The sequence below is a fragment of the Psammomys obesus genome, unplaced genomic scaffold, assembly GCF_907164565.1.
Source record: "Psammomys obesus unplaced genomic scaffold, mPsaObe1.curated_primary_1811, whole genome shotgun sequence".
Lineage (NCBI taxonomy): Eukaryota > Metazoa > Chordata > Mammalia > Rodentia > Muridae > Psammomys > Psammomys obesus.
In genome coordinates this window covers 15,851,468-15,865,534 of record NW_026585895.1, presented here as the reverse complement: position 1 = coordinate 15,865,534, position 14,067 = coordinate 15,851,468, and the positions used below count along the sequence as shown (strand labels likewise).

General features: G+C 43.6%; 1 protein-coding gene across 1 annotated transcript in view; it reads right to left on the bottom strand.

The window, feature by feature from the left end:
* The window catches only part of Stk39 (serine/threonine kinase 39), a 203,374-nt gene that overhangs the window by 175,597 nt on the left and 13,710 nt on the right, over positions 1-14,067 (bottom strand). The window contains exons 3-4 of the mRNA XM_055600610.1: positions 10,208-10,349; positions 9,053-9,108 (exon numbers count right to left, since the gene is read on the bottom strand). Coding sequence (XP_055456585.1) covers positions 9,053-9,108; positions 10,208-10,349 — 198 coding nt within the window. The remainder of the gene's footprint in view (positions 1-9,052; positions 9,109-10,207; positions 10,350-14,067) is intronic.

The following is a 14,067-nucleotide window of genomic DNA, read 5'->3' as shown; positions in this document are numbered from 1 at the left end:
ATCCTCGGTTGTTGCGTCGTCCTTATCGGCAAAGGCCGCGCGCGACAGTGTGCAGAGACCACGACCACGTTCAAACCTCTTAGGGGCTCAACCAAGGGAGGCTGGGTTAGTGAAGGAGAGGATGGGGGAAGGAAAGGATGCTGGGAACAGAGCTGTAGGATAGCTGGTGTTAGCAAAGTGAAGAGGGCCCTGAGGAACGGAAGAAGTACTCGCAGAGAAGACACAGCCACAAGCAGGCCCGTCTACAGCTTCTTGAGGAGCTTTATCTATTCCACCCATCGGCTTTAAACTGTATCCAGGAAGTGAGATGGGCAGTACACAGTCGAGTCTTCCCTCGGGTGACAATGGGGAAATGATGGGTCAAACAAAGGGGAACAGCAAAGGGACAGGGCAGGAGGTCGGACAGAGTGCGTGGAGCCTTGCCCTTTAACCATCTCCTTGTCATCTTGCAACACTGCAAGTAAGTGAGGTCCCTGCCCCCTTTTCCCACACACCGGTAACAGCTGACTGGAAAAACAGAATGTTCTAACTGGGCTCTGATGTTTTATTATCACAGCTACGTACGAACTACGTGGTTATGGGGTCAGAATGTTTCACCGGGTTTCAAGTAGGCTTCCCAGTGAGTGTCAGAGCCCACACACTGGGCCAAGGTATCAATAAATATGACACCACCAGCAATTACTCATTGAGATTCAGTTCCTTTCAGAGTATGCCCATCCTCACCAAAGGCTGCTTCTGGAACAGATCAAGTCTCCAGATTACCTTACTCCAAGCATCAGCCTCTTTCCCACAACACAAGAAACATCTCAATAACAACCTGTAGGCACCCCCATCAAAGCCCAAGGAAGACAGAAGGAACACAAATAACCCAGCTTCAATCACACACTCTCCACCTTCTCCTTGAGAATGAAGCTAGTGCACTGAAAATAAGTTCCTTCCCAAGCTTCTCTGGCAGTATTTATCAGAGAGATTTCCGTGTTCAAAACACAGATAGAAGCTGCCCATGGATGTAAGGACTAAAAGAGTATCATCTCCCTCCCAGGAACCGAAGTATATGGAAGTCAGACTGGAACACTTTGTGGCCAAAATGGGATGCACTCAGGTACCTTAAGGCTGGTATGAGGGTGAATTTCCAGTATCTTGTGCTGCTTAGCTCAGTACAATTTAGGAGAAAGTCCAGAAATGGGAAACAGGCCTTCACAGACAGCACTGCAGTTGGTGACTGTAAGACTAACCACAAACTTTCCACCAAGAAACGTAACGGCAGCTGAAATCTGTTTCTCAATGTTCGGAGGGCTGAGAACCGGACACCAGGTTTTCCGTCTGGCGTGGTCTTGATCTCCGGTAGTTCTACGCCACATGCAGGGCGTCTTCCCACCACGGGAGGCATCTCTTTAGAAGAAAAGCCTCTCTTTACAGGCTAGTTTACAGCCACTTATGCCCATCACAAGCCTGCGTGATGTCACTTCTCCTATCGGTAACTATAAGTCCCGACATGAGTTTACAGGGGGCAGAGAGACAAACTGACCGCAGTGTACGTAATTCCCAAATGGCAAATGCATGTGCACGCATGAGCATGACATCTGTTATATAAAATATAGCATTATGCATCAGGAGAGGTCTTTGGAAATCATGTTTTTAAGGCTATGATGGTGACACATGCCTTTAATCCCATCCCAAAGTGACCTGTACAATATTCTTTTCTGTTTGCTCAAAATAATCTCTCTCTCTCTCTGTCTCTCATGAATTCTGGACAAACAGGCTTAGTCACTTGCCAGACAAGGCACTAAACTTTCCGTGACAATATGACAGAGCATCAAATTAGTAAATAAATGTCATGCTGTGGGAAGAGCATAACTTCCAAATAGCCACACCCCCTTTTATCCTACGGTAAAACCTACTTGTTACCAAGACACCCAGTCCAAGCGCATTGTGAGGGCTTTCCAGGAGCACAGAAGGTAGAAAGCCTTTTATTTAATCCTGAGGGGGCTTTCCATCCCTGGATTTTAATCATGACAACAGAGCTGACTTTTGCCAATTTTTTTGTCTTTTTCAACAGTTTCTCTGTGTAGCTCTGGCTGTCCTGGAACTCGCTCTATAGATCAGGCTGATGTGTCACCATCGTGCAGCAGCTTTTACCAATCCTTGGAGTGTTGTGTGGTGTCACTTCCAAGCTTAACTCTACACCAAGAGACACCGAGGACAGCTTCTGTTTTCAAATCTTACCTGCATTTCAATTTGAAGGAGCAAGGAGGAAGATGCTGGGCATACCGTTCCCTGACCCAAAGTGGGTTTACACAGAGGCACAGAAAAGCTGGTGACAGCTCAGTTGCAATCTGAAACCGAAATCATTTAAGTCATGATTTAAATCATTTAAATCATGCAGTGAGTGGGTTCTTCCTGGAAATCCCACAGATGGGGGGCTGAAAAACTCTAGAGTCAGAAGGCCAGAACCTAAAGCTGGCCTCCAGCATGTAGCCTATATTTGACCTATGTGATGTCCTGTCTCACTCTGTCTCTTTGCTTCTGGTCTTTAAAACAAACTACGTGCTCCTTCCCCATGAGCTATGAGAAGGCTGAGTGTCTCCATAAGACAGTTAGAGCCTAAGAGCTGGCCTCACACACAGGAAACACAGAGTACACACTGGTTGCTGAATTCACATCCAGAGTCAGTAGAAATGCATGTGCCTCCCAATGGCTTGCACCACTGTAAACAGAACTAAATATGAACGCCTATTCACCATGCTTTCTAGGTTCATAATAAAGCCGGGGTTGCCCATGGTGGAGTCTGGCCCCTGATCCTCCCTTTGGTAACAGAAAGATCTGGAAAAGGGGGTTCACCTGCATAACAGATTGAGTGTCTTCTTTGCATGAAGAATACATAACACATAATATATTCAAAGAAATATGTAAAAATTAAGCTCCTCTGCAGAACTTTTATTTTAAGAGACATCCTGAAAGTACAAGGAAACACAAAGGAAAATGGGCATGACCAGTCTGTGTACAAGCAATCGCTATTTGTTCAAACAGAACATCAGGTAACAAGGGAATGCTACTGCCTCTGTGCCTTGTGCCACTGCTTTTGTTCCTCTAACCCACCTACCTCCCTCATAACCACACCAAAGAGAACAGCCAGGAACTCAGAGCCCAGTTCTGTGTTCCATAGGTCCTCGTTTCTGTTTAGCCAGTGACTGCCTGACCAGGTTCAGTGATCTGGTATGAAACGAGAACAACATTAGCAGTACCCTGTACCCAGACAGCACAGGAAACAATTTTTAGAGCAATAACCTTCCGTTTATACCTCCAATTTTTAAGACTTTAAATTCTGCACAAACCCAACACTGCGCTCAGTTCAGAGAAGGGGAGGAAATTTAGGGTGAACTCTAGACATGTATAGCTCCAAGGGTGTAGGGGCTGCTGAGTAAATGCCTGCTGGGCCTCCCTACGCATGAGGGATAGGGCAGCCCCGTTCACTATGTAAAAAGCCCAGCAGGAAACAAGGAAGAAAGCAAAACAAAAGTCTTCACTGTGTACCAGGCACACCCAAAGCACAGCACTTCACACGCCAACCCAGCTGGTCCTCAGAGCCACCAAACACAGGTTCCTTCCACAGGTGTCCTCATGAACCCAGTGGCCCCCAGGGCCACAGCACTCCCACCACCACTCACGATAGACAGAGAACGTTAAGATCTGAGACAGACAGAAAATGTGCGTGTGGGGGAAACTCTCCGAAGATCCCAACTCAGAGAAAGCAAAGCACAAGGTGTTCCAGACACCCCCGAAAGGGCTCAGATCGTTAATCTGACAAGAATAATGAGATGGGGTGACTGGCGGGGTGCCAAGTGGCAGAGCAGAGCAGGGTTGACCTGTCCTCGAACTTCAAAGGAAACTGACTGCTATTTTGACCCTCTTACTGAGCCGATTATTTCAGCACCAAACAAAGTTAGTTGTACTTCTCTAGCAGCTTAACTCAAGACTAATGCCAAGTTTTCCTGCAAATTCTAAACTTACTGAGCTTACCTTTTTGTGACTCGGAAAGTGTCATAGCTGAATCCCTTGCAAGACAAATCTGAGGTTATATATGACCTCCAGGTAGTGACAGTGGCTTCCTGCTGGCTGCAGCAATGCTAGGAATGACAGTCCCACTTAGTCACCATAGCAACAGCATCTGCTGATAGCTACAGCGTACCTACTGTGTGCCAGCACTGTTAAAAAGGGCAATATTTTCTTTAATCCTCTCTAAAGGAAATGAGTCTTGGAGAAGCTTGGTAACTTATCCAACATCATGGAGCTACTGAGTGACGGCCTGGGAATGTCAACCAGCTGACAGTCTGCAGCCACCTGAGGAGACTGCTTGTGGCTGTGCAGCTTCACAGTTTTACTCACATTTATCTTGCCTGTCACTGCCTAAACCGAAGTAGTTTTCCATACTACCCCTCGTCTTTTGGATAAGGAGTCCTACACTCACCAAGGGCTGACAAAATGCACATGTATTAAGTTGCTACTTACATGCCAGAAGAACAAAATTCCATATGAACAACATAAGCCGCCAAAACACAGGAGGAAGGATAGAGAGAGAACGAATAGTGAAAAGCACTGAAGCCAAGCTTGGCGTGTGAGAAGGATCATTCCTACCCCTGCGTGTAGAGGAATTTCAACCCAGCAACATGGCTGTTATGATCACATTCAAAGACCTTCTAGGCGATCTTCTGTGTGATCTGGCTGGAATTCAGACGTGACCTTAGCACACACCTTTAATCCCAAACAGTGAAGCTAAAGTAAGTTTGCAGAAGGAAGCACCTATGTTTGAATGTGCTGTCTAATTGAGAGGCAGGCACAGTGACAAACAAGAGAAATATTTTACATAAGATAGGCCCAGCTTCCATGAGAAGAGAAAGAGGGGAGACTTATGAGAGAGCAGCACAGAGAGAAAAGAGTAAACAGTTTTACCAAGAGAATTTTATAGAGACAGGTTAAAAAAAAAAAAAAAAAGAACAAGCGAGGCACGGGTGAAGACAGAACGAGCCAGAGAATGAGGAGACCAAAGATTAGAACAGATTGCTAGAGTTAGTCTGAGACCAAGCAGAACAATTTAGTCAGAAGCTGAGAGAAGCCAGTTTGAATCAGTCAGCTTGTAGAAGAGTTTGAGCAAGAACAGCTGAGTTGAACCAGCGAGAGTTCAAAAAGAACTAGAGAGGATGAAATTATTCTGTAGTGAGTCTCAGAGGCTGGAAACATTCTAGGCCTAGATTAGATTGTACAGAGGCTAGAAGCTTCCAGGCCTCGGCCTAGGTTAGCAGATGGACGTAGTAAGCCTCACAGATGAGAATCTCATCAGACAAATAAAAACTACTTTTACAACTTCGGGCATTCGACTTTTTTTATAATGAAAAATCTGAGACTGGGGATTGGAGAGATCGTTTAGTTGGTAAAAAAGGCCATTACATAAGCATCAGTACTGAGTCTGACCCTAGAACAGAGGTTTAAAAGGCAAACTGCTCGGGCTGTTGCTTGTAACCCCATCTCTGAGGAGGCAGAGATAGGCAGATTCTTGGGGCTCACTGGCCAACCAGCCTAACATACTTGATGAGTCCCAGGCCAATAAGAATCCTTGTCTTTAAAAAATAAATAAAAAATAAAAAATAAAAACCAAAGTGAACAGCACCTGAGGAACTAAACACAAGGTAAACTTCTGGTCTGCACAAACAACACACACACACACACACACACACACACACACACACACACACACACACGAAATAACTAAAAATGATCCAGTTTATAGGTAGTGTATTATTAACTCTGCTAAGCCACTGAATTTGTTTTATAGGGACAGCCAGATGTACAGTTTAAAATTCAAAGTGCTAGGTACATGAATAGTCTAACTCCTGTGTGACTAAACTCCCTGCATCTATGTGCAAAGTCAGAGCGATCCTTTCAGTTTTCCCCATTTCAGTCACAAAGGCAATACCATCTGTCCCCTTTTTTAATTTATTTACGCAACGGTGAGTTTTTCGTTGTCCTTTAGCGTGGATGGGTCTCCCATTATGTAAGCATACTGTGTCTACTACACTTAAGGCACTAGCGTTACATCTCATCTTTTGCTTTCACAAACAAATACTCCAGCAATTTATCTGGGCATGGGGGAGATGTGGTCCCAGTAATTGGGAGGCTGGGCCAGCCGGACTGCCGCAAGTTCAAGTCGAGGCTACACACCCTTCCAAAAAGAAACCTCCAACAAATAAACTTTAGGCCTCTGACATTCTAAACACATGCGGAGATAGGTGGATTCCTAGCAGAGCCGGAATTGTGTGCTAAGAACTGATTAACAGCGCCCTCTCAGAAAGACACGCCGCAGACTCCAGAGATGCCACAGCCCCACCATGGCTGACCAGAAGCGTTGTGAGAGACACCACCAGATTCGTCTGCACTGTGGGTGTGACTCTTTGTGCTGTTACTAGTGTTTTACCCTTTGGCTTTGTGGTCGAGGCCTCTCAATACACACTCACGCTCAATTTCTCCACTTGTGACACTGAGCGTGGTTTCCCTTTATATAAAACTCCACTTCTACCGTGTGCTCACTAGACTGCTTTTGGCCACTGTCCATTTTATTGGCTGCTCTAAGCATTTCGTATGCTTATTAATTACAACAACCCTATGTGCAGGGGTAGGTCCAGGTTTCATAGGACAAGAGACACAGAATCTGAACACAGTCCACAGGCGATGTAAAATTATGAATGCAAAGTTTCTGTACGAATGTATCTCTTTCCTTAAAAGAAATGTGTAATGGGACCAGCAAGATGATGCAATGAGTAAAGGGGCCTGCCCTGCAAACCTGGCAATCCAGATGTGGGCTCCAGAAATCACGGCAAGGTGGAAAGAGGGGGCCAGCTCCAACAAGTTGTCCCCACCTTTCACACACGTACAGTGCCATCAATATACTCACACAGAAACAACTTTAATTGATTAATTAATTGAATCTTGCAAGTTGTAAAGATCTTAGCCCCTGTTTCCTAGACTCCTTTCAGACAGTTTAACAGAAATGTTTGCATGCAAAATGGTCCTTTGTCCACCTAGAACACTTTCCAGTTCCCAGGGTCTGATGAACTCACAGACACCTGAGTCTTTTTATTATCATTACTATTATTATTATTATTATTATTATTATTATTATTATTATTATTATTTCATTTTATGTGTATGGATGTTTTCCTTACATGTATGTCTACGTGTACCTGGTACCCATGAAGGCCGGAAGAGGGCATTAGACTGCATAGCTAGAGTTGCCACATAGGTGCAAGAAATCACCTACCCAAACACCTGAGTCTTAAGGTGCGGTAGCTACAAAGTTAATCAGTACCTGCCAGCGCAGTAAGCAGTTACAGATGGAGAAAGTGAGGCTAAAAGACACAACAACAAGCCCTAAATGAGACACACAGTGGATGTAAATCAGCATGTCAAAGCCTTTTGGCTTAACTGAGACACAAAGTTGCTTCCAGATGTCTTAAACCAACTACTACACTTGACCAAATCTACCTTGTCCACCAATTTACTTCCATTTCATGTTCTCTGAGGGAAAACATATTCATATTCTATGAAAATCAGAAATTTCATTTGCATCTCTAAAAAATGTCTTCTCTCCTCTAAAAGAGAACTCAAAAGTTGCTCTTTACATATAAAATTACAGAGGCCACATCAATATCCTGCTTGCCCACTGCCCTGAGTCTCACCTCAGGGTGGGAGCAAGAGACAAGCAAACAGAATCAGAGCTGGCCACAGTTCAGGCCCTGAGGCTGAGGGTGGCGCTCACAGCAAAGCACCTGCGTACTATTCACAAAGCCTTGCATTTGATCCCAGCACCCCAAAATTTAGAAGCTTAGCCTCTCAGTTAGATTTTGTTTTCTGTTTAACTCCTGCATTTTCTTTTCTTTCAATTCTTTAAAAATATATAATTAGTTTATTTTACGTGTTTGACTCTTTTGCCAGCATGTATATCTGTACGCTGGCAAAGCCCACAGAAACAAGAATTATGTTCCCTGGAACTATAGTTATAGATGGCTTTGAACTACATGTGGATGCTGCAAATAAAACCTGTATCCTCTTCGAGAGTAGCCAGTGATCTTACTCTCTGAGCCATCTCTACAGATCCCAGGTTCCAGACAAAACACTCTTTTGTCTAGAATAAAGCACTGTGGTTGATTTTGGTTCAATAATTAGGTATGCTCAAGGCCTAGATCTATGTGAGCACAGAGGATTCTTCTTACAACTCAAAATTAAGCCAATGAAGCTGATTCCTCAGCATCAGACACACTTCAACACTCTTACTAACAGGAGCTGAATGTGATTTTCACCAAGGATGGTGCTAGCAATAGCAGCTAATAATATCTAACTGCTGGAAGACTGAACGCTGAACCCTCAGAAATGGCAGTAACAGGCCACGACCGGAAAGGACCATCCAGCCACAATCACCAGCACAAAAAAGATGGTGATGGCTGAAAAGATGACTGCGGCAGACTTGCAAGGACCTGAGGCAGAACAAGAGAAAATACGGATGTGCATACCTTCTCTGCCAAGGCTTTCAAGATACTCTGGCAACTCTAAACCACAACATGACAGGAGCCAAGCATGGAACATACTCACCAGATGTGGTCACTCAATGGCACAGAGAAATAAAAGCTTTCTAGACTAATGTATATAATGTTTTAAAATTTCAATCTCAAGCAAAAACAATTTTTCCAAATGGCTTTTCCTGCAGGTATATAAATATCATCTTTATTCAGTCTGAAAAGTAGAAAAGCTATTCAGGTAGGAATAATAAAATTGAAAATCAGATCATTATTAAAAGGTTCTGTGCTAAAATAGCATTATTTATCTGGCAAACTAGTCATGATTCATCCAGGCTCCAGTCCCAGGCATTCTGAAAGGGTGTGTCCATTAGAGAAGGGTAGGCCAGACACACTGTTAAAACATCTACTTCATGGGAGCTGTCCTCCATTGCTTAAAATATGAAGGTCTGTAAACAAGGGAGGCTCTTCATCTTTAACAGCTTTACCTGCTATTTGTACCGATCCATCCTCTCCCAGAAGAATATTGCCAGCTTTCAAATCCCTGTTAGGAGAAAAACAGCAGAGGAAAAATTATAAAGCATAGATTATGTATTACACTGACTCACTCTCAGGAAGATTTTAACATACAGAACACAAGCCAACTGCTGGACACAATCATTATACTGAGAATATCAAAGTCACATCACAGCTTTTTAAAAGTTGTAAGTGCATACTGTCAATTCATACTTTGCTCCCAAGGCACAGTAGGGATTTTAATAACAAATATTTTATGTGAAGCCATTATCTGCATTTAATTAAATCACTACTGAGTAGACTATTTTATGTCTCCGAGTTAGTGATTATCCTTACAGCTACAAGTCTGCCATATTTATCAAGAAATAAATCCTTGTCTTGGTAGAACTGTTCTGCTTCCACTTAGAGCCTGAGGCACGAATCCAAACAGTCCCATAGCCCACTTAACATGAATTTGATCGATCTCTCCTATGGGGTGATACTAAGGCGAAGTGTTAATTATAATATTCTATGTGGTATTTCTTCACTATATGGAAGCTCCGTGGAGCAATTTTAATACTTAAAGAAAGTGATAATTAAGAAACAAATATTAAAAAAATACGGCACAGATCATTAAATCTACAGCTCTCGTGTTGTTCCGGGTTGAGCAATGTTATTAACTTATAACATTCCTAAGAGGCAAAGTAATAATGTTGCTTTAGAAACATCCTGTGTTCACAGTCTGTTGGTTCCTGTTGCAGAAGAAGAAATCAGTGTTGCCTCCTTCTCTCTTACCCCAGGTCCAAAATTGTTACCACAGAATGTTAACATTCTTACCTCCCGTGAGAAGAGGGAGAGGCCATCAGGTCAAGCAAGTACACTTCCAGAGCAATTATGTTAACTAATTTCTTAATGGGCCCATGCAGCAATTACTACATTTGCTCTATTTCAATTTCACTACATGAACCAGCCCCAAGGATACCAAAGATACCAAGGAAATGAATCCATGTTTATTCTTTGGAGGTTTGTTTTGTTTTTAAGTATTACTTTTGAATAACACAAAGGCCCACCTGCAAAATACACTTCCTTGAAATTCTTTACAAACTAGAGCTGTACAATATGAAGAGCAGACTGTGAAGAAATCGTACCTATGGATCTGACCATTTCTGTGCAGATAGTCTAAACCTTCCAAAACTTCCTTAAGAATTGTCGCGATTATCGCCTCTTCCAGAACACCATTCTTATGCTCTCCTCTATTGACGATGTATTTGATGATATCCAACATGGAACCTGTGTGGACAGACAGAAGCATTGGAAAGATGGCCTTTATAAGAAAATCCATTTTATTTTAGATTAAGAACCCTCTACTATTAAAACCCAGATAGGGACACCAAAAATAGAATCTGTTCACTTAATTTCAATATTGAATAGTAATAATCAAATGCCATGCCCAAGGCCAGAAACACTGCATCTATTAATAAGCTGGTAACGACACTTTCAGTGTGAAGTTGAGAAGATTCTCATTAAGAATCAGGAACTAGAGCTCAGTTGAATGGTTCAGCACAGAAGATCGTTGGCTGCTTTTCAGTTCCCACAGCTACCATCATTGGGTGGCCCACAGCTTCTACTCCACAGGATCCAGTGTCTTCTGGCCACATACACATGGCATACAAGATAAACACATACACGTAAAGCTGAGGGGAGGGGGTGAAAAACTGTGTGATCTGATGTGCGTGTGCAAGGCTGTGACGATTAGGATTCCTAATCAAACTCACTGTCCTGAGAAATTCCTAAGAGTAAATGAAGCACACACAGGTATTCTCACAGATGACTGGCAGGTGGGACAGTAGCTTAGGGGGAAAAGACCTGCCTGCCCCAAATAGAGGCAGCAGCACTGAATAGGCTGGAGGCCTGGATAAAATAAAAAGAGAGAAACGCCACCAACACACACAAGCCCCACTTGGGTGAGAGCGCCTGCTGTGGCTGCTGCTGCTGCTGCTGCTGCTGCTGCTGCTGCTGCTGCTGCTGCTGCCGCCCCCCGCAGACACCGGCCTTTCAGTGCAGTCTGGAACCGGTGACCCCAGGGAGCCACCAGGTCTCCAGCCTCGGATAAAGGCTGCATCACTGGGCCCGGCTTCGAAGGCTTTCAGCTTTGCTGAATAGCCAGTTGCCAGGTCCTCTACCTCTTCCCTGCACAAAGAGCCATGGTGGACTGCTCAACCTCCAGTCATTTACACCAATTTCACTTTTATAATCACTTGTAGAACATACAGCCCCATAAAGGTTCTGTTCCCCTAGAGAATCTTGACTACTTCAAAGGGCCTGGATGGATGGATCCCAGCATATTTTTTTAAAAAAATAAATTAAACGTTCTTTTGGTGGTGGTGGGCAGGGGTGGGGAGGCAATGAGAGAGGTCTCAACAGGTAAAAGGGAACTTGCTGCCAAGCCTGACCATCTGATTCTGCTCCTTGGGAGCCACATGGCAGGAAGAAAAAAGGGAAGATTGCAAGGCATTCTGACCTCGATACGCATGCCTGTGTCACAGGTATCATAACCCTTCACTCACAGGCGTAGTAATAATAGAAATAATAATAGATGAGGTTTAAAGGCTGTGGTCCTCAAGTGCTCAGGAGGCTGAAATGCAAGGATGTCTTGAGTTCAGGGGTTCAGAAAGAGCTGGAACAACACAGTCTTTAAAAAAAAAACCTGATAGATCTACTAAAAGGACATAAAGGGCTGGTTAAGAGCACTGGCTGCTCTTCCAAAGTACCTGGGTTCAATTCCCAGCACCCACATGGCAGGTCACACCTGTCTGTAACTCTAGTTCCAGGGGATTTGACACACACACACAAGCAGGCAGAATACCAACGTACATAAAATAGAAATGAATAAATCACTTAAAAATTACAAAAGTATAAAGACATATTTGAAAATATTTTTTTTAAAAGAAGAAAACAAGTGAAGTCAAGACGCAAACACTGTTCAGAAGAAGAGGAAAGGCAGAAGACAATCAAGAGGAAGCGGTGACAACAGCTCTTCTCAGGACCTACTTCAAAGGTGGAAGGCAGGGCAAGCATGGTGCCTCCACACTGCTGCCCCTAACCCCCGGAGTCTCTGTGAGACTCTAGGCAACTGTGATTTTCATGTTATGCTTTATGCACAGGTTTTTCTAATGAATAAGGACTAGTGCTTTGCTACTATATACAGACTGGTATATCCTAGGCACTATGAATTCACTATTCCACACCTCTGGGTCATTTTGCAGCTGTAATTACCTGAATCAACAGCATTTTTGAAGAGTTAGCAAATGGCTTACCTCAGACCTGCGTCTGCTCGAGGCTCTTTATGATTAACTAAGAGGACAGAGTCTCCCCATCAGGTACTATTGTACTAAACCAGCTGCCCGGGCCCCCTCATTAGGGGATTCCATGTGGTCAAATAGCATAGCAAAAAACAAATGTGAATTTCCCTCCCAGGGGGGAGAAAGCATCTGTTTATATATCAGCTCTTTGATTTTTAGGTCATTGATAAAAATGGTGACTCCAAACACTTTATTCTTAAAAGTGTAAAACCTAACCAATAGATACGTATTTCTAGCTGTCAGAAAGGGATGTTCACGAGTCCTCATCTGTCTGCATTCCCCTTTCCTGTGGAAGCCTGCTGTAAACCTAAAATCTTACCTTTTAAAGCCCTGTTTGGAGATGACTGGACTCTCAGACAGACAATGCATTTTCTATTGGGTCCTCAAAAAGAATCCAGGGATGTTCTCAAATTCACGAATGCGAAAGGCTAACTGAGGTGAACTCTTCAACTGGGACAGAGAATCTGAGACTTCCAGGGGTCCAGGTCATCAGAACTGGCCATTTTCTCAGAGACAGTGGAACCTGTGACACTCTGCCTCAAGTGGCTAAAACTGTCTTATTGCCATAGCACCGGACATACCAGAGGGAAGCCAGCGAGAGCTCGGGAGTCCAGGGTGACAATTCGGTTCTATAGGTTTTTTTCTGACTTTTCTTTTTTTATTTAATTACAAACTAAAGCAAGCACTCAAGAAAACAGGACTTATGTGGAGGGGACTAAGAGAGCAAGAAATGTTCTCTGGAATGCCACGAGACCCACCCATGTATACTCACTCTAATAATAGAGACTTACCATCTTATGTCTGGGCCTCTGCTTGACATCAGAGTTTCTTTTATTAAAAAGTAATTACTTAGGGGCTGGAGAGATGGCTCAACGGTTAAGAACACTGGTTGCTTCCAGAGTTCCTGAGTTCAATTCCCACCACCCACATGCTGGCTCACAACTGTCTATAATGAGATCTGATGCCCTCTTCTGGCATGCAGGCATGCATGCAGATAAAGCACTCATCTACATAAAACACATATATACGTACATAAATCTTTTTTTAAACAAGTAGTGAATTAAAATACATCCCTAATTTATTCTTAGCTGGTACTGGGTCTAAAAATCCAGCTACATTAAGTCTGGCTCTACGGAATCACCACAGAATTGTTTCCTGCTTCTAAGATCTCCTTCATGTCCAGAGCTTTCTTTACACAAGGAGCATCACCAGAGAGAGAGACCACACGGAGAGAATGCAGGCCTGCAGAGGAAACCATGCAGGCCTTCTAGCTTTGATGTCCAGGAGTGTGAGATGAGAGAGTCTGTACACCTGCACGTTCCTGTAGTGCCAGTCCTTAAGTTCGTGAGAGTTAGAGACATGGGACACACTGAGTAACTCCCAGGCTTCCATGAGGTTTCTGCGTGATGGGAATGGTGGTGACACTGAGCACGAACTGTCTTGGACAAAAGTAAGTGTCCAGGAATACCAATGGTTATCATTTTCATTCCTTCTCTGATGTCGAGGTGCTGATATCGAGGTGTTGGCTTATTTTTTTGTTTTGTTTTGTTTTCTTTTGTTTTTCAGATAAAATCGTGGATGTGAGAAAGCCTTATAAAGTAATTTGTCAGTAACTTGAGAGCGATGAGGCTGAAGATCTCTTTCCA